Source organism: Artemia franciscana, chromosome 15 (assembly GCF_032884065.1).
Source record: "Artemia franciscana chromosome 15, ASM3288406v1, whole genome shotgun sequence".
Taxonomy (NCBI): domain Eukaryota; kingdom Metazoa; phylum Arthropoda; class Branchiopoda; order Anostraca; family Artemiidae; genus Artemia; species Artemia franciscana.
Window position 1 is genome coordinate 9,836,565 of NC_088877.1, and position 21,487 is coordinate 9,858,051.

At 35.3% G+C, this 21,487-nt stretch overlaps 2 protein-coding genes across 2 annotated transcripts in view; one reads left to right on the forward strand and one right to left on the reverse strand.

The window, feature by feature from the left end:
* Nucleotides 1-21,487, reverse strand: part of LOC136036029 (general transcription factor 3C polypeptide 5-like) — a 508,607-nt gene that overhangs the window by 324,922 nt on the left and 162,198 nt on the right. The window lies entirely within an intron of this gene.
* Nucleotides 1-21,487, forward strand: part of LOC136036025 (uncharacterized) — a 65,273-nt gene that overhangs the window by 28,404 nt on the left and 15,382 nt on the right. Inside the window, exons 2-3 of the mRNA XM_065717951.1 lie at nucleotides 5,016-5,117; nucleotides 15,964-16,128. Coding sequence (XP_065574023.1) covers nucleotides 5,016-5,117; nucleotides 15,964-16,128 — 267 coding nt within the window. The remainder of the gene's footprint in view (nucleotides 1-5,015; nucleotides 5,118-15,963; nucleotides 16,129-21,487) is intronic.

Here is a 21,487-nt window from a genome sequence, read left to right on the forward strand (position 1 = left end):
TAAATATAAATGAGTATTAATCCATTAATCCTCATATTTTTCATATTTTGATCATTATCCATTAAAATTACTCATATTTTTAGAACCATTATAATGCTTATTAAGGCATTGATTAATAAACCGTTCCAAGTTCACAGTTAATTCGTATCATATTTGAGGTAAATGTGTGTTAAGTTTAAATTTCCTCCTGGAACATGCTCTTAGACAACCATGTATATTTTGGAAAAACGGAAATTTTGTTGAACAAAAAGCAGGTGGGTTAAGGCCTTATCAACTTATGAAATGTAAAGCTTTCCTTTGAAGGTGCAGTTGTCTTTGGGAATCAGCACATTGATAGTGTTTGAATTTTACGGACAAAAAGCGTTGCCAAAGTAATTGAATTTTTTATTATTATCACGGTTTAACGTGGCAGCAGGGGCGGAAAGTGGTATAGCCCTAAAAACTTCAGAATTTAATAGGAATCAAAAGAAAATCACATAGCTATAAATAGAATTAAGATGATCCAGACTGCAAAGACTGCTTTTGTGTTGGTATTGTTGGTACTTTAAAGATGGGATACCAGGGAAAATTCATTTTAATATATATATATATATATATATATATATATATATATATATATATATATATATATATATATATATATAAGCTTTAGAAGGGTACCATTAAGCTTAATTAATTCTATATATTTGGAATTAGTATATTTTTTTCAGAATTTTTTTTGTTCGAGTTTAGGTTTCTATTGGGTCGAGTCGCTTCTTACTTACAGTTCATTACCACAAACTGTTTGAAAAAATAATGATTTAATTAACCTGGACCTGTAGCTAGTTCTTATCATTCCTCAACTTCCTTGACCAGGAGAGGAATAATTGTTCAATGAAACAAAAAAAGTTTGTGTATTCCAATTTAGTTCACCAAAGTTAATATCATTCCTTAATAAAACATAAAAAATTTAGACTGAACTAGAATAAGGCTTTCTCAATAGAACAGGACTTTTGTTTGTAAAATTCTGCCCATCAAATGTTTTGGCATACTGACTGGGATTTCTTTAGGATTTTCCTCTTTTTAAGAAAAATGCAACAATAGTTATTGGAATTTCATCGGACTGTGTCAGCTATAATCATCCGAGATAGTTAGAACAGTAATTTCTAGCTTTCTAGAGACTTCAAAGAACTTGATTTTTGCCAACTGAATTATCATAGAAAACGACTTAGCTGTTAAATTAACTGAAAAATGATTTTAATAAATGCATCTGAATGTTTTTTTTATTGATTTTAGTGCTATTTATTTTAAAGTTTTATTTATTTTTAATTTGTTTGTATTTATTGTTCTGTCATTTTTGAGTAAGATAATGTCTTCTTTGTCAGAAGAATAAACAGAAGGGCATATGAGCCTTATTCCCCGAGATTCACTATATTGAACACAATTTTCCAGATGAGACATAGATTTTTAATTTCCTTCTCAAATGCAATCTCTGTGGATCCGTTGTTTTCCTTTGCATATTTTCATCTAAGTAAAACATGCTAAGGAGCGACAAATGTGGACCACAAGAAAACCCCTCAGAAAAAATGAATAAGCCATATATTTATTATCTGAATAGATAGTAAATAATAATATAAATAACAATACTGTAATATAATAAAAAAATTATAATGATAATTTATAATAATAAACAATAATAAATATAACTAATTCATGAGCAGATATGTAAGTGATAAAATTGGTGGCAGCCTTTACCGTGGCTATACAGGCGGGGGGGTAAGAGTTGGTGCACATCGGGGGGGGGGCTATGGAATACTCTTCAGGGGAAAGGGTCCCTACCCCCGGAAAATTTGTGAAAAATACAGCCCTAAACGTGATTTGAGCTGTCTGAAAATCTGTCCGAGATCTCTGAGCTGTCTGAGGTCTTTTGTGCCCTGTGCAATATCAGTTTGCAGAACCCCAATGGCTATTACTACAAACAAGGAATTATATTTATGTCATTTATTTAATGAAATCTTATTGTGTAGGTGTTTCTATGGTCTCAAATGTGACTTCAGAATAAGTTTTCGCCATCATGCGTGAGGGATCGTTCTGTGCGATATATCTATGCTGCACAGAAATGGGAGAACACTTGTAAGGCCTTATATTTTTACTTTATGCCTGCAATGAGATGCGGTTCATGTATACAGCACGATCACTTCACGTATGGCGCTATCCCTGCAATGCTTGACACAGTTCGGCCATGCTACCTACACTTTCGCAACGCTTGGACCGTGCCTGCTGATGTATGTGATTCCTGATTGTCGGAAATCCCCTTGTTCTTATTTTCTAAAGCCTGTAGAAATTGAAAACGCTACCATTATATTTCACATTAGAGACTGTTCCACAGGAGGGCCATTTGATTTTCTTTCCCATTTCTTTTCTTAGGCTTCCAATTTGAAGTTGATGAAATGCTAGAGAAAGTATTGTCTGAAATGCGGGTGATTACTTAAACTCAAACTAATACACTACCATACACCTCCCCCCCTACCAGTGATACCAATCTCTTGAAAACGTCTGTTTTGACTGTTTAAGCTGCTCTCCCGTGATCCACGCACATAAATTGGTTATTTTTATTGATCCGGCCAAGGAATGGTGCCAAGTTCATTTTGAACTATTGACTGCATAATTTTTGACAATTTCTTTGCAAACTAAACAGTTTGCTAGACAACATGACGTATCTGCAGCTGTTAGTAAGTAATTAGAAGTTACTGAAAATTTTGAGACGGGTACACTAAAAAATTGCTTTTTTGTTGGGTAGTGATTTTTAAGTTACTATTTAAGACATGGTATTAAGGAGAAGCTGAAGGTTTACTTAACAAAAGTATAGCCGAGGGGCCGCTCTCTTTCAGAAATCATGTACACCAGGTTGCGCGTGCCGAGCGTGGTGGGACAGTGTCGCATACGTCGTGTTTTGAGATATACACCAGGTGGCGCGTGCCAACCGTGGTGGGACCGTGCCGTACACATCGTGTTCTAAGATATACACCAGGTGGCACATGTCAAACATGGTGGAACTTTGCCTCATACATGGCCTCCTGAGATGTACACCAGGTGGCACTCCTTGAGCATAGCATATTCTTCTATTCACTGGTTAACAAAGCTAAGGGGGGAACCTTCAGAGCAGGTGGGTTCGTAAACATTTTTCTCGCAGAGAGGGGGGGGGGAAGAAACCATTGGTGAATTACACGAAAAATAGAGAATAAAGAGTAAAACTGAACAAAACTTCTTTGTGCAAGTACCCACTACAGGCTATTCTCTCTAAATTTTCAAGATCTTATAAGTTATAGAGTTATGTAACTATATAAGTACCATTTTTATTATGATCTAATTTACATTTCACAAAGGAGAGAAAGGCTTCATTTACTAGGTACACAAACTTGTACCAACTATCAAATAAAGTAGCCTGTAAAAGTGTTTGTTTAGTGTCACCTTGATTTGCTTGTGTACTCTTGTTTGTCATTTCCGTGTCTAAAAGTACTTAATGTCAAAGTAGAAGGTTCGGAGGGTTATTTGTCGCTATTTGCCGACGAAACTTGTGAGCCCAAGTTGGTTTGAGTTAGCTGGCCACTACACTTCTTACATATGTCGGAATCAATAATGTGTAATGTTAAGACGCATGTGATTTTGACAAAATCCTTTAAGGGTTAGAGCGAGGAGTCACTCACTTTCCGGCGCTTGGTGTACCTCTCTGAACGCCACATGTGGCCCAATCCGTGCAGAGATTGGCATGGTTCCGCCGCGCTTGGTACAATTTTGCCGCAATTAGCACGTGCCACCTGGTCTAGATGATTTCTGCAAGTCGTATAACCCTCAGATTTTGTTGATTGTTTCACGATATTCTATGCGGTGGTTAATAAACCTCAAAGGTTGATATTGCCTTTTCGTCTAAAAAACTTTTTAGGATATCATGAAAAATTTCCAAGGAAAAATTGCAACAAAATCTCTAAAGGGTTTTGTCAAAATCCTAGGGGTTTTAACTTACCATAAGAGCGCGTCTATATTTGCTATAGTATGGAAAACCTGATATGGTGTGCCTGAAAAGGGTAGTATGTGCAATAGCCTATCAAGGTGTTTATTGGTTGAGTTTCCCAGATTTTCGGTCCTGTTTTCTAGAAACCGCCAAATGGAGACCCGCTTTAGGGTAGCTTCACACTCACCCAGATACACAGCCTACCATGAGCTTTTCTCGAATAATTTGTTGTATGTCTGATAATAATTTTTTTTCTTTACACCCAGTTTTCATGCAAATGTCTTAGCAACTTTAAGACTTGAAATCATTTCCAATTGCGGTCTTTAACTAAGGTTGTGGGTCTTCTGCAGAGCCGTTCAAAGGGAGGGGAGTAACTGGGTCATTTGCCCCAGGTGCCGCAGCTTGGTGGCTCCGTGGTTGGGGGCTTGCCCACTTTTATCAAAATTTTCACCTGGATTTCGCCTTTTTTGCTTATGTTTGAGTCGGGAGGAGCGCGCTGTAATTAATTTTGCCGCGGGCGCTATCAACCCTATGAACTGCTCTAGTCTTGTGTATGAAAACTAATTTCCTATGGTTCGAAATTTTTTTTTTTACTAATGATTAACCACTTTATATCCCTATTTTCCTTCAAACAAATGGCCCTAAAAATTTTCCTCCTCCTAAAGTTCGGGGCTGTGACCAAGAGACTACTATACCTAGCAGGAATTAAGCTTATTGAGTTAGATGATTAGTAGTTTATTAAAGGACTAACTAGGAACTGATCAGATAACGTTGATCACGCGTAATTAAGACAAACATGATTCCCCCTAAAAATTCTCCTTAGGACTATGCTAAGAATGAGGTATTTATATAGTTGATCAAAAATAAGAGTACTCCAGGAAAATTCTCTGGGAGGGGGGCTGCTAATTAAAAAAGTTATTTTTACCTTATTTGCATGACAGGGAAGATATTATGCCCTTTAAGACTGTCTCAAAGCGCCTCTCTCATGAAAAATTGGAATACAAATCTCTTTTCTGTATTTTAGGTGGTGATGCGGGGTACTTTGGATTATGGGACGTTTGCAGCAACAACTACCTTCTTGGTGATGCCAGCTGCAGAGCTGGTGCTGCTCAGTACAGACTATCCTGTAAGTTTTGCTTTGTTTCTCTCTTTCTTATTGTTTGTCTTCTGGCAAAAATAATGTTTTTTGGCATATCTATACTCCTATTGTTGGTATAATTAGAACTAGAAGAGTGAGAGACAGAGAGAGAGAGAGAGAGGAGTGAGAGAGAGAGAGAGAAAAGAGAGAGACAGAGAGAGAGAGAGAGAGGAGTGAGAGAGAGAGAGTGATGCCAGCTGCAGAGCTGGTGCTGCTTAGCATAGACTATTCTTTAAGTTTTTATTCTAGTTTTTTTTCTTTCTTTGTAGTGTTAATTTGTATACTTATAGCAGTGAAATACTTGTAAAGGTTTAATCACTTAATAAAACCATCATCACCATCATCCTGTAAGTTTTTATTCTAGTTTTTTTTTCTTTCTTTGTATTGCTAGTTTGTATACTTTTAGCAAAGAAATACTTGTAAAGGTTTAATCATTTAATAAAATCATCATCATCATCCTTTAAGTTTTGCTTTGTTTCTCTCTTTCTTATTGTTTGTCTTCTAGCAAAAAAAAAATATATATACAAAATTTCACGTTTCATAGTGGAGCTTGAAACCTCTACAGTAGGAATCTCTGATTGATGATTGACATTTTTGACATTTCAGCTTGACATTTTTGGGGTGTATCTCCCCTTTTTCGAAAATTTTGCAAATTTTTTCAGGCTCATAGCTTTTGATGGGTAGCAATTAAACTTAATGAATTTTATGAACTTCGGAATCGTCGTAAAATCCCGATTGTATTAATGTATTATTTGTTATCAAAATCCTTTCTTTCAGAGTTTCGGTTACTATTGGACGGAGTTGCTCCTTACTTACATCTCGTTACCACAAACTATTTGATTCTTTTATGTGAATGTAATACTTATTTACTTTCATTTCGGTCATTGTAAATTAACCTAGTAGCAGTGATAGTAGTAGCAGTAGTATTATTAGTAGTAGCTGTAATAGTAGTAGTAGCAGTTGTTGTAAATGTGGTAATAGTAATAGTCACTAATTTACAACTGTGATTTTAAACTGCCCATTTTGATTAATTAAGCTGCCCATTTGATTTGTATTATTTATCCTTGCCTTTGTTTTTATTTCCTCTATTATTCTATTTCTTGTTTTTCCTTCGTCTCACATTCTATTTGAAAATGTTCATGAATGAAGGTTTGCAAACCTTCATTCATTTCTAGCTTGAATAATGTAATAGATTGTGTAAACCCTGAAGGTGCTTTTTTCTTCGAATTTCTTATTTTTATTTCTTTGATTTTTTTTCTTCTGTTTGCTTCGTCTCATATTTTATTTTAAAATATTCATGATTTACTTGTAGACTTTTATTCATTTTTAGGTTAAATAATGTAATAGCTTGAATAAACGTTGAAGGTGTCTTTTTCTGTCGAATTACTTATTTTTATTCCCTCTATTATTTTTCTTCTGTTTGCTTTGCCTCATATTTTATTTGAAAACTTTCATGATTTATTTGTAGCCCTACATTCATTTCTAGTTCAAAAAATGCAATAGCTTGTATAAATGTGGAAGGTATCTTTTTTTGTATCAAATTTCCGTCTCTTGGTATAAACTGGGCGCTTTAGTTGCGGATAGCTTCCTTTAATCTTCTCGTGGGGCATATAATTCCGAGGAATCTCTGAGATGAGTCTAAAAAGAATTAGGACCTTTCCCCTCCAACACTTGTTTTATAACAAGATGATGCTCCATTGTCCCACTAGCGGCGAAGAAAATAAAATAAAAAAGGAACATATGACTGCTTCTCATGCGGAAAAGGGATTATCCTTGTTGCTCTATATGGGTGACTGTAATTCTCCTAAATTGCTATGGTGCTTCCAATGGTGCACTTTTCATTTTGATTACTTGTGTCTTATAGCCACCACACCCAAGAAATGAAGCCAGGCTAATCCTAATGAAACAGTTCTTACTTCATAACATGCAGAATAATTGTAGTTAAAACATTTTGCATGCAAACCACAGTGTTTACCCCCCCCCCACTCCCGCTTATGTGCAAAATGTAGCCCAAATCATTTAGTTTCAACGTATTTTCCCACCTGTAACTTGTTTTCCAGTTTTTGTTTCCTCAAGGTTGATTCAATTTGCAGGTACACTTTTTTTTTTTTGCAATGTGTTAATACTTGTGATTTGGTAAATTTTATCATATTTAGTTTACCTATTGTTGCTAAAAAGAGGGATATATTAACAGGATAAGCTTGTTTTGGTGTTACTTGGTTGTTTTACATTTGCTGTTTTTTTTCATAGGCATGTATTTTGGGGGTGATACCTGACACGGGGATGCCATGGATATTCTGTGGTAGCCACAACACTTGGCTGGGTAGAGAATTTAAAGTGGCGAAACCCTATAGGCCAGTGTATTCTCAGTGCCCTTGTGTTGGGTTGTTGCCTCTGAATTATTTGTCTTTATTATTTTTCTATTGTTTGGTAAACGACGACTTATACTTATTGACGACATGACTGCCTGTCCATGGATTATTCTTTATGGTTGATTGTGTTTGGCTATGCTGTTTGACCTATGTGATTGTATGGATGAGTAGGGTTAAGGCCTCATTCAAGTGCTGGTCTATATTAATCACTAATTTAGGAAAACAGTCTTCCTTTTCTCCTTCTGTCTTTTTTTTTTTTATGTGTTTGTGCTGTTGCATTGGTGATTTCTCTTTTCATGATATATATGTATATATATATATATATATATATATATATATATATATATATATATATATATATATATATATATATATATATATACTATATATATATATTTATGGATTCTTCGTCTAGCAAAAAAGGTCGCTTCCCGGGTTTTTCGGTCGTAAGGAGTTCGGGCCTTTAGCTCTCGGAAGCGGCGCTCGATTCACTTGAGCTGTTTATAGTGGTTTTGGCGTAAAATTACAAAAAACAAATACAACCCAACCAAGGAGGCCGTCTCAACCCAATCACCTGCCAGATGACTATGCCAGAAATAGCGGAAGAGCTTGCTTCCTGCCCTGATACAATTACATTTCAAATTAAGAAATAGGGAACGATTGGGTAGGATCTATAGGTACATTCTAGGTGGAAATTTCATTTGATATGCGTATACCTCAAATTTACTACGAATTAACTGTAAACCATGAACAGTTTATTAACTAACCCCTTATTACACATGTAATTTAATGAGTAATGGGTAAAATATATAAAATTTTAGTTTTAATGCCCTAGTACTCATTTATTCTCATAAATTTGATCAATCGCATCCATTTTTCCCAGTTTGGTGATGATTGTGCAGAAGTTAATACGCTAAACATTCTAGTAGTGTTGACAAAAATTTATTGCAAAATATAATGCGAAGTTAATTTTCGATCGTTCCAGCAGTTAACTTGCTCTCACCTGGAACGAAGAATTAATTTTTATTAAATATTTTTAACTTTTGTCGAAGCTGGAACGTACTTTATGTAACATGACTATTGAATAAATAAGGGACCTTAAATATGTATTTACTATTTCTTCAGGCCACTAAGCTGTGTTAGAAATTAGAAAAATGAAAATAGAGAAAAACAAGTAAATTATTTTAAACAAGACAGTGGAAAAAAGGTTTTACAATATTATATCCGTTTTCAATATTTTCACTTGTTTAATTTGTTAATTTTTAAATTATTTGCTACGCTTTTTTGATCTGTAAAAATGTGGAAGAAAAGAACCAAAGAGTGGTCAAGAAAAAACAACTGAAATCAATACTATCGTGGCTGTAGCAGGCTGACACCTAGCAAAGAATGAACTCTAACCAATAGTAACCGAAATTTTAAAAACATGTTTAGAAAAACTGTAACGTAAGCAAGAATCGCCATTTGAAGCTGATTCAGGAATAGTAACTATAATTTTGATTAAACTAACAAAGAAAGTTTACTGAGAAAATAAATTTGTAAAATTCAAAAAAATAGCCCGAAACCACATAAAATTGTGTTGCACCGAAATGAAAAGTGCACCATTGGTATCACCATATCTGAAAATCCAACTTAGGAGAATTACAGTCCCTTATCTAATGCAACAAGGATAATCCCGTTTCCGCATGGGAAGCAGTCACGTGTCTCCTTTTTTCATTTTTATTTTCTTCGCCGCTAGTGGGGCACTGGAGCATTATCTTGTTTGAGGGAAAAGGTCCTAATTCTTTTTAGACAAATCTCGAAGATTCCTCAGAATGAAATACCCCAAAGAAAGAAGATTCTATGAAGCTATCCGAAATCAATGCGCCCAGTTTATACCAAGAGAAGAAGATTCGATAGAAAAAAAAGGCACCTTCAGCATTTACACAAGCTACTATATTTTAGAAAACTAGAAATGAATGAATGTTTAGAAGTAAATTATGAACATCTGCAATCTTAAGCTTATTGCCTCTGACTCACTGTGTATTCATGCCTATAAATTTTATACTACAACGAGGAGGCATGCCATTCATTATACTAGATATTTTAGATAGAAAAGGTTTTTTTTTAGTCCGAAAGAGCCCACCAAAACAAACAAACCCTGAATAATTACTAATTAATTTGAATTTAGTACGATGCTGCGTTGTGTACTAGGTCCACAGGGGGGGGGGGAGTCTCACTACCGTCCGTAGTCATGGTTCTGGTTTGGTAGACTTTTGAAAGGTCCATTTTAACGACGCTATAAGGCAACACATGCAGGGTTTCGCTTTCGGAGATAGGGAGGGAGAAAAAAGCTTATGGCGGGACAAAGACCCCATACCATCTAACAACCCCAGAACAGATCCAACTTTTATACTACGTCTATCTTCGTCAGGGTATTCATCAAGGAACTCGTTCGAACGACTGCAGACAACCATCAATGATAAACTACCCTTTAAGAATTCCTCTGAAAAATATCCATTATATTTCTCAACTTTTCAAAGGGAAAAAGGTGCGACATGGCTTCTATTGTCCTAATCTTATTTCTAAACCAATTGCTCACAATCTACCTTCATGTTTTCTCTAATTAGAACTATTATAGCAAAATATCTCCAAATAAACGTTTCCTGTTGGCATGGTGACAATGCTTGATAATGATGCGAAGGAAGTGAGCGAGTTGTAACGTAGCAACTATAGCATCAATTCTCCAGTTCATTTTACCATACTTCCAACTTTTTTTTAACTAACTGAAAGACCGAAAGGGTTTTTTGTCATTAATCACGGATGCATCGTTGACTTGATTCAATTAAAAAATAATCCGGATACCAGATTTTCTTGTTCCGTGGCTTCCTTTCCATTTTGCGTATTAAATTTGAAATAAAATCCGTTTGATACGATTCAAAGGTACTTGAACAAATATATGGAACTGCAAATTCCAAGACCTCTGGGGTAGTTTTAACTGCCTGCAACTATATTTTAAGGAGGAGGCCCGCTAAGAGACACTTTTACTGGGGAGAGGGAGAGTATTAGAAAATTATAGAGTATTAGAAATATTAGAAAATTAGTTGCTTTTAATAACAAGGGGGCGTTATTTTACAACATTCAACAAGTTTTGGAAATTTTTGCGATACTTTGATATTGTTATGTGAAGGGAGGGGGGTTGGTAATAGTTGGTGTTGGTGTACCTGTTGGTGTTGAGAAATGTCAGGTTTCTTTTTAATCACATTTAAAGATCTATTTTTAAAAGTTGATAACTAAGAAGGTAATGGGGTGCAGTTTCAACTGCCAGGGGTCAAGACATTCTCGGGCTTTGCCGATCTCAATGCGTGTCTTAAATCAAAATGTTACATGAACTTTGAGATTTTTTTTGTCCAAATCTTTCAAGAAAGATCTGTTAAATGCCAAAACATTCAAAAAAAATTTTTTAACCCCTGTTCTAATTTTTCATTTTTTACAGAGGATTTGACTAGGAGTAAATAAAGATCAATAGGTAATCCTGGGTTAAGATAAAATTGATCAAGTGAAGAGCTTCACTCACTGAAGGAGCATTATTAGCAAAATATAATGGATACAGTGAAGATGTGAAGAATAGAATAGCCAAGAAGTGTTTTTTTCTTCTTTTCTTCCGTTGCAATAAATTTGGAAAAATGGGAAGCTAAATTTTTGAACCAAGATTAAAATATTAGAGGTCATGGTAAAAACAATTGTCAATTAGCGCTCTGAAACGTTGCTGCTTTGAAAGGGTGAGATTGATATACTAGAGATTGTTTCTAGCGGAATTGGCAAAGATGAGTTTCAAGGATCGTATATCAAAGAAGAAGCTGTAGAAAAATATGTTTCCATATCACTTTCTAGGGCTATAACTAAAACATATTAGGGTGATTCAAGAAAAGTCTGGAGGAAAGCAAAATCTTTTTTCCAAAATTTAGGGGCTGGGGTAATTTTTTTTCGATGCAATTATTAAAGGAAAGGATATTTTTCAAAAGGTAAAAACTGTGCTTGGCAATACCCCCCCCCCCCCCCCGATTGAGGCCCTTGTGGAAGACAAACCATAGGTTTCTATCTTGACCATCTCTCTGGAGCCAAAAATTCAGGTCGTCCCCTAATAAGGTGGTAAGATTTTCTAAGAAAAAATAAAAGGAAATCGGAACTTCAAGGGAAGGGGTAATGAGTGAAGTTTAGAGCAGATATTGCAGGAGGAAGAGAGTGCGTAGCTATATTGACCTTGGTTGGGTTAGTGCTGCAGTGAGATACTGCAGTTTTATTTCCATACCCCTCTTTCTTAGTCTAGACGTCCCCAGAACGCTACAAACTGTCGGTCAAAGTTGCTTCTACACTAGCTATCCATTTCGTGGTAGCTATTTGAAGGAACTGAAATAGATATATTTTTTGAAGACTCAAAATGGAACTTGTCTGTACTGCCTTATGGAGTAGCATTTACCCACTCAAATCTTATGCATTTTTTTGCTAGTAATTCGAGGACCCAAATTTTTCTTTACCAACATGCAATGACAGTATTTTTCGTGGTTAAATCTATTCAGCTGTTTCTCATTGTTTGAACCAGGTACAATGCAAAGGCATTTAGATTAAATAGGTTCTGACAACACTGGCTATGCAAAATGTATGAAAAAAAAACTAAAAAAAGAGAAAAGTAAAGAAACTCCGGACAAAACCCACTGAATTATTTACTGACTGAAAATTACTTTGTTTTTTTTTCTTTTTATACAAATACAATATCAGACATAAATAAAATATAAATAAGATATGAAAATAATAAGTAAAATAAAATCTGAAATAAATAAAATAGAAATAAGAAATAATCAGAAATAAAATAAATAGACATAAATAAAAATATCAGAAATTCATTTTCCCTAAAAGTTCAATAAAGTTGTTGTGATAATGGCTGTTAAAATATCTTTTCGTCTTGTATTTGCTGTCTCTTGTAGTTAAGGATCTATTTACAAGTTGTTTCTTCGTTTTATGACAAACCAAAAGACTAAATTTACGCTATATTGTCCATAAAAATGGCGATGAACGAATTATTCAATAAAATTGTCTTTTAGTGAAACATCAATATTGCTCTTTAATTCTGAAGAACTGGTCAAATGCGCGGTCTCCACTTTTTTTGTTGTCTCCGTTTTTGTTTTTTTTGTTGTTGTTTTTTTTTCTTTTTGTACAAATACCTAATAGCGCAATGGGAAGAGCCGAGGACAGTCAGAGAAAACCTATAATGAAGTTTTGACCGTCTAGTTTAACTGTTAAGCGAATGTTTTACTTTATCTGATCACAATTTTCCAAAATCACATTTTATTCTACTTTTCATGTCTTTTATCTTAACGACTTTTGGTGATGATGTAGATTAGATTTAAACATTGTTTAGGCCCTTACATACGTTTGTGTTTTTGTGCTATTTTAGATTTAAAAAAAAGAAGAAAACAATATGGACCATTTTTCTGGAAAACAAACAATTTCTCTTACGATATTCGTTTCAAAATTCGTTCCGTGTCTTGAATGAGTGTGTTCTTGTATATTTTCTGGTGATTCCCTGTAATATTAAATACAAGGTGTGTCCAGCGTGCAACACACATCTAAGATGTCGCGTGCAATGCCTTGTATCTAAAGAATGAGAAATTTGCCTTTATACTATTCCGCTCCACTTATGGCTAAGAAAACGTCGCCATGTCAGCTGATCCGCCTTTACAGTTTAAAGTTTATGGGCAACTTTCAAGAACGGAAGGAAAAAAACACCAATGCCATCTAGCACAACTTTTCTTGGCATTTTATTCAAGCTTCGTAATTGTGCTTATTTCTGAAAGCAAAATGTCCTGTGGTGGCGCAATAGATTTAACCTCAGCTCGGTAACACAGGACCTAGAGTTCAAGCCCGGCAGTAGCAATACACCTTAGGGCCAATACGAGGACCTTAGTAGTCAAGAAGCGTCGTTATTCCGTTAGGTACTTTTGTCTTAGAGCCACCACACTCAAGATCTTGTATCTTAAACATGAGACAGTAACCGGTTTCCATTGTCTTTATACCAGACAATATTAGCTTTGGCTCGGTGGGAAACTACACTGTAACCATACTTTAATTAAATATTTAGTTGGTATTTTGGTTATGCTACGTTAGGTTACGCATTTAATATAATGCGGTCTGGGCCACCCCCTTCCATAATTCTTTGTTGTAGTTTTGTTAATTTTGTTGATAAAGTATTATATTTTCACCATATTTTGTTTATTTCATTAGCATTAACCAAACTTCACTTCTCGACGAAACTTGAGTGTGGTGGCTATAAGACACAAGTACCTTCCGATACAATACAACACCGAAAGCGAGATCAGACAGTTATTACTACGCTAATTTTGCTAATTGGAAACAACGCTAGAAAGATTCTAAGAAACTCGAAACTCTAGATGGCGAAGGTGATTTTCTTGTCAGAAGTGGCGCCAGTTTCCACTCTTTTAAGCTACACATACTCATTTGCTTTAGCGGGCGATTTATATTCATTTTAAAGGAGAGAGAGTATTACTTTGGTGCATGTTTGCGGCATGATAATTTTTTGCCATACCTATTGCCACTTCTATATAGCGTCATGTTGGCACGGTTGTCAAGTATGACACTTTCAATGCTTTTTGACGATTGTTGGTCCTTTGGTGATATCGTTACTGTTCTTCATTGAATACCGATACTTTTTTTTATTATAAATAATACTTTTTAGGCAAAAACTGTACTTATCAACTATTTTGCGAAAATTTTTGCTTTAAAAATCACGCGTTTTATTTCCAATTGCAAGCAGAACCACCAAACACTGTAAAACAATGTTTGATGTTCAACAAAAATTGTTTGTAATGTTTATCGACAAAATAATTGGAATTCCCACAGCTGAAAATTGTTGGAATTGAATATTTAAGGTCTTATTGGAATTCCCTAAACATTACTGAATTTCTAACTTGTTGAGCAACAAAAATATTGGATTTACAAACCTGAATTTAAATGTGTAGACAAGTAAACTCAATTCAGTTCAAAGTAAAAATATATTTAGCGTCTGCTTTTTTCTGTTATATTTCCAGTATTTAATTTGAATTCCTGTTAAACATATTACTTTGAATGGCAGCATAGTCAAATTTAATATAATGTTCGAGAAATTTCAATCTACTATTGAAATCCAAACCATTTTGATTAAAAAAACCTATTTACGTTGAAAATTAAATTTTTTTTTATTGAAAAGTAAAACCCGACCATTGACGATACCACCTCACCTGGATATTTCATATAATCCCATATAATAAGCTCCGAAAATACACAACTTCCAATCAGGAAAGAACATAAATACGTATATTTAAAATATCTTTTAGTTTAAATATATTAACATGTATTATACTACTACTACTACTACTGACAACTCACTGCAGCACTAGACCGCCTGAGGCTAACACAGCTACGTACGCTCCTCCTCCATCCCAATCTATCCTCTTTACACCCTCCCAGGTAGTTTCCATTTCCTTTAAATCTTTCTTTATGACATCCTCCAACCCCAAACGAAGATGACCTGCTTTCCATTTAGCCCTAGACGGTTAGCCGAAATGGACAATCTGTCATCCTTCATCCGCAGAACATGCCCTAGCTATCTCAACCATTCTCCCATTATGGCCCTAGAAAGCGGGATTGAACCCCATTTTTTGTACAGCTTATTGTTTGAGATACGGTCAGTCATTCGGGTACCCAAACAATCCATAGAGAATTACTCTAAAAAACATCCAGCAAATACTCCTCTGTTTTTTTGGAGTAACCAGGCTTCAAAACCATCCATGACCCCAATCAATCGTTCTAACCGCTACGCCATCTATAATAATGTATGTTTTGCACTTTTTTGCTAGGCATTATTGCCCGTTTATGATGTTTTATGTATCCAAGGGAGTGAACAAGAGGGGAAATTTTAAAGTTGGATTTTTTGTACTTTCATCAAAAGTGAATATACTAATAAAATTTGGACGTAAATGAACATTCGAAAGCGGTCAAAAAATGCTCACAAACTTAAGAAACGAAAAGGCTAAAAAAATTTAAAATGCACATAAACTAAAAAAAATGTTGTGACAAACAATATACACAAGTCGGTGGGTTGTGGAAACGAGTTGATTACCATCAAACTATATACGTTAATTTTGACTTTTAACTGTATTTCACAGATTTTCCCCATGTCCACCGATCTTTCTTTTAGGGCTCTTCTCTTGTGGATCAGTAAAGAAACTAAAAGATTAGTGTTTCCATGAAACCTTGAAACCTGAAACTTCCATGAAACCTCTTATTATAGCCCTGGAAAGCAGGACTGAAACACACTTTTCGTACAGCCTACTGTTTGAGATACGGTCAATAAAAAAAAACATTTAATATTAATATGTATATATACTATTCATTAAATATATCTTTTATATGTGTATTTTGTCTTTTAGCCTGGACTCGGATTGGAGGAGGGATAGCATCTGGTGGTTTAACTTCTTGTGCACTATCCATGTTTTTGGGAATTCCAATTCTTTTAATGTTGCGGAGGAAAAACCGATTTTGTGTGCCCTTTAAACCAGCTGTCACATTCCGCCTCGTTTTTTCATCACTTTCCGGTAAGTAAACATTTGATTTTGTAAAATAAACAAATTCACAGACGGGGACGGATTATAGTCATCACGAGACGGATACGTGACGGATCACGTGACGGATTCCGGGACGGGATAGTCTTCAATGTGAATGAAGGATATTGCATACGTAAATTTTAGAAAACAAGGGATTCTCCCTTTTAAGATTTGTCCTCAGACCCCCCTCCTCAGACCCCCCAATGAGATGAATTGTTCAATATGTTTCTATGAATTTCAACTGAACTTAACAATGTATACACATCTTTCAATAATTTCTTTCAGTGGGGTCATCGGACTAACCTAAAGGGATGATCCCTCCTTCTTATTATTGAAAAAGGGGGACAAATACCTACCGATATTGACAAAATGGGCAAAAAGAAATGAACCCAAAGGACGAACCAATACCAATTACTACATCTTCAAACTTGAAAAAAAAAATATGCAAACACAGCCAAATTGTGTTAAAGGTATGAAGAATGTGAGAATAAATTGTGTAAATTTTAAAAGTTTTCTAACTCAATTTAACTGATTGTACCTATGAGACTTGAGGCCCATTCACAATGATACTTTACTAATACCGATATTTTGCTAGCGCTCATTTCAGCAATCAGTCTAAACCAAACCTGTTCAGAATAGAGATTTAGGCATTTTTGATTGACAATCCAGATTCTGTCTTTTTAACTGTGGGAGTATGAAAAGAAAAAAATTAATTATAATCCAAATTGTGAAAAATACCCGCAATGAGACAGTGCATGGAAATTGAATTTTGGCGCAATTTTTGAATAGTTGAAAAGATAGAAATCCATCACCCATTGTTAATGGGAAATTTATCAAATTTATTTGGAATATTGCTCATTTCTTATAGCTTTACCTGACCTTCTCTCCCATCCTCGCAAAAAAAAAAAACGAAACAAAAATCTGACCTCAGATACATTAAGACATATATCATCTAGAACAACATAAAATGTATGCATGTTGTAAGCTTTCAAAATTTTCCTACAATCCAAATTCCATAACTGTTGACTCAAACAGGGCTCTCTCCGAATCAGAACTGATTTACAGACTGTGAATTGAAATCAAAATCCATGAGTACTTGCAACCGAAATTTGACGATCGAATCTTTAATTTTAAAATCTGGATTGTCAACTGAAAAGGCCTATAGCTAGCGTCCAGAGCTTAATCGAGCCAAAACTAAAGTTGCAATCGATTTGAACTTAGTTAAAACCGAGCCAATAAGGGTTTTCATAGGATTTTTTGATTGGTTAATACCCAAGCCTTATCCTTATTGAGAAAAAAACTGCAAACAAAAATAAATAATGATTGTAAAAGTTTAATAAAAAAAAGGAAGTAAAATAATGGGAGGAGCTACTGGACCTTATCAGAGGTCAAGCACATTTACACAACGAGTGAAACGAGGACTATACAAGGTCTGGGGTAAAGACAGACACATGTTATAAATAGGGTAATAATTGATTTCATTGTTTAAATAATGAGTTACGAACGGTAAAATCTGATCACTAGCATCAGCTAATCCCGAGTATAGGAATAGGCTGGATTTCAGTGTTAGTAACATCTCATTGTGAATGGGTCTTATCAGAGATCTAGCACATTTACACGACCAGTGAAACGAAGGCTATATCAGATCTGGGGTAAAGACAGACACATGGGATAAGTAGGGTGTTAATTAATGTCTGTGTTTAAATGATGAGTTAAACGGTAAAATCTGATCACTAGCATCAGCTAATCCCGAGTATAGGAATAGGCTGGATTTCAGTGTTAGTAACATCTCATTGTGAATGGGTCTTATCAGAGATCTAGCACATTTACACGACCAGTGAAACGAAGGCTATATCAGATCTGGGGTAAAGACAGACACATGGGATAAGTAGGGTGTTAGTTGATTTAAGTGTTTAAATGATCAGTTACGAATGGTAAAATCTGATCACTAGCATCAGCTAATGTAGAGCTTTGGAAAGGGCTGAATTTCGGTGTTAGTAAACTCTCATTGTGAATGGGCCTTATCAGAGATCAAGCACATTTAGCACAGTTTTGTGCATTAGCACATTTAAGCACATTTTGTCGAGCTTTGGAAAGGACTTTATTTCGGTGTTAGTACAATCTCATTGTGAATGGACCTTTACCATTATCGAACTTTCAAGTAAATCTACTCAAAGTTAAAACTTTTTTCTCCTTACAGATATCGTACACTTTGAATATTCAGTAAGCACATAAAATACTGGGACATTTTATGAAGATTGTCAAGGAAACCCCCAAGTTTTGACAAGGGATTGCTATTGAAATGTACTGTCTGTCTCCAATCCTAACTGTCATACTATTACATCTCTTACTAAGCAAGTTAAGTGTTACCGTCAAATGAAATCACTATGAAAAGGGATTTTTTTTCTAGTATTGTCTGAAGAAAAAACATCAAATAAATAGTTCAAAAACAATAGTATGACTAAAAGTAATTCCAAAAAAGTCTTAAGTTCATTTGTCCATTAATTTAATGCTATTAAAGGACATCATAAGAAAAAAGATAAAGAATACGGCATTGGACTGCAGTCCCTATCGGCGATGCTAATCTCCGTTGCTTGGCACTTCAGCCAGGAAGTGAAATGGGGGGGGGGGTTGAGGGCCAACCATCCATCCTGTGCTTTCACACACCCTTCCTCTTTACTTTCTCCAGATATCTTCTGGTTGACTCTAGCTTAGCTTACGGAGTCACACCACTGACCCCCGTCCCAAACCAAATAATTGGGTACACTAGGATTCGAACCCTCGCCCTCTCATTGAAGGATCCTAAATTCTGCGCACGAATCCACTTGGCTTGGACGGCCTTATTTTACCTGGAGATGCTGTTCCCTCCAACCATTGATTGATAATATTAACACAAACTGTCAGATACGCTGCTTAAAAGAAACTTTGTGCTTCCAAATTTGTTTGATTACCTGATTGGTCTGAAGTTTCGTACCAAAACTGAGATCGAGTGAAGCAAACAGGGTTTCTCGTGTAGCAACTATATAATTATCCTCTATATTTTCAGGCGATTTTTAACAAAATCAATTTTGAAATGTTTAACTGAATCGTTGCATTGGTAACAGATAATTTTTCCATAACTAAATGGAAAAAGAACATCGCACAAAAGGCCAATGTTACTCAAGCCTGGTTTTTAGCATTGTACCCAGTGGCAGCATAGTAGGTTGGTGGCCTGCTTGGCAATTTGGGGCCCAGGGTTTGATCCCAGGTGCAACAGGTTTTCTGCTATAGGTTTGCTACCTACCCTGTAAAAAAGACTCATTAAGCAGCAACAGAAACGTCGATTCGAAGCCCCACGCCCCATCACCGGTTCGGTGGGATCTTAGCATTGTAGCACGGAAAGAAAGTCATTTCCTAATCTATAATATTAAAGGTTACCAGATTGTACTAGCATAAATTCATACAATTTTGTGCATAATTTACTGCCATCTATTTTATGCGATAATTGGGAAAACTAGACCTCTGCCTTTCAAACTTAAAACTGGGAGCTTCACTGTGGCGAGAGCAAAGGCAGTCTTAGTAATCAACCCCAGCTACAAAGATTTTTGAATTCTCAAGATATGCGCCGAAAAATACAAGACCTGAAAAGGGATTGGGCAAATTAAGAAAAAAACATTTTACCAATACCCCCCCCCCCACTCCTGGAAACCATTGAAACCTTTTCTGGGTCTTATACTCCGCAAAAGACTAGATTGAGATCTGTATTTAGGCTACGTTATATATATTTTGAACTTTTTGAATTTGAACAAATAATAGAAGACATATTACTGTTAACACAATAAACGCCATCTAGTTAGTTTCTTAAATAGAAAATATCTGTTTCACGAAAATAGGAATTATAATTTGACTGATCTTACTGAAGAAGCTTTGAATGAAAGAAATTTTTTTTATAAAACTACATTTTTGCCACTAATAGCCAGTGCAGCACAAAGCTCCACAAAACCAACCTGACATCTAAAATTTAGATATTACGCTTGAATATGTTTAACCATAATCTCCCTTACTCACAGCATATTAAAGAAGTTGTAAAGAAAGGAGAGTTTATTTAAGTTCGTTTTTTTATGTTGTTCTTTTTTAGGTGATGAGAAATTATTAACAGTTATGTTAATATTATGTTATGTGCATTATAAAATACTGCTACTAATACTAAATAGTCATTTCAAAACAAAGCCGCCTGAGGCCAACCCAGCTTCGCACGCTCCTCCCTTATCCCACTTTATTCAAACCCTCCCTTTTCACACCCTCATGAAAGGCTCCAATTTCAATTAAATTCCTTCTTGTGACGTCAATCTGTATTATTCAGAGACGACCTGCTTTTCGTTTGGCCCAGGATGGTTGGCCGGAAAGGACAATCTTTGGCATTCTGTCATCCTTCATCCGCAGAGGGTGTCCTCTGCGGACACCCTCAACATTTCGGACACCATCTCAGCATTTTTCTTATTATAGCCTTAAAAAGTGGAATAGAACCAGATTTTTCGCACAGCTTTCGGTTTGAAATACAGTCAGTCAAACGGGTCATCAAAAGAAACTGTCGACAATTCCTCTGGACCTAGCAAATCCTCCTCCGTCTTTCAAAGCGCCCATGTTTCAGAGCCGTACTTGACTACTGTAATCTCTGTAGCTTCTAATATTCTCATTTCGGTTCGCAGACTTGTCTTCCTATTCTGCCGAACTTTTTTCAACTGTGAAAATTATCATTGTGATTGTTATTGTTACAATAATATGAACAATTATTTTGCATCTAATAATGGTTGGCAGTTCTTTTGTTAGGAGTGCCTCTGATTTCTAGCGCTTAGAGTTTTTGTGCCTAGCCGGCTTTACTCTGTCACCATTTGACGCCCCAGATTCTATTCAAGGCATTTCCCTGATTTATTTGCTGTTAATTTTTTTCTATTATTCTGTCTTCTTCTTGTCTTTTCCCTCTTTCTCTTTTTTCCTTTCTTCCTTCATCAATTGAATTTCTTTTGTATTGAGTAGCGTAATATGAACGTGGTTTTAATTACCTGAGGGTGATAACCTCGCTTGCCCTTACAAGCTTATTGCCTTTCTTGGCAGGCGAATGGCGAATAGTGTTTGTTTTCTTTTCTTAATAAATGTATATCTCTCAAAAGTTATTCACCTTTTATCAATGACTCACATCAAAACACTCAAATGTTTGCACTCACTTTAAAGAAGCAATTTAATTAATTTACTTAATTAATTAATTTACTTAATTAATTAATTTACTTAATTAATTAATTTTAATTATTAATTAATTTACTGAATTTAAATTTCCTTATGAAAATTTGTTAGCAGATGAAACCGAATAGTA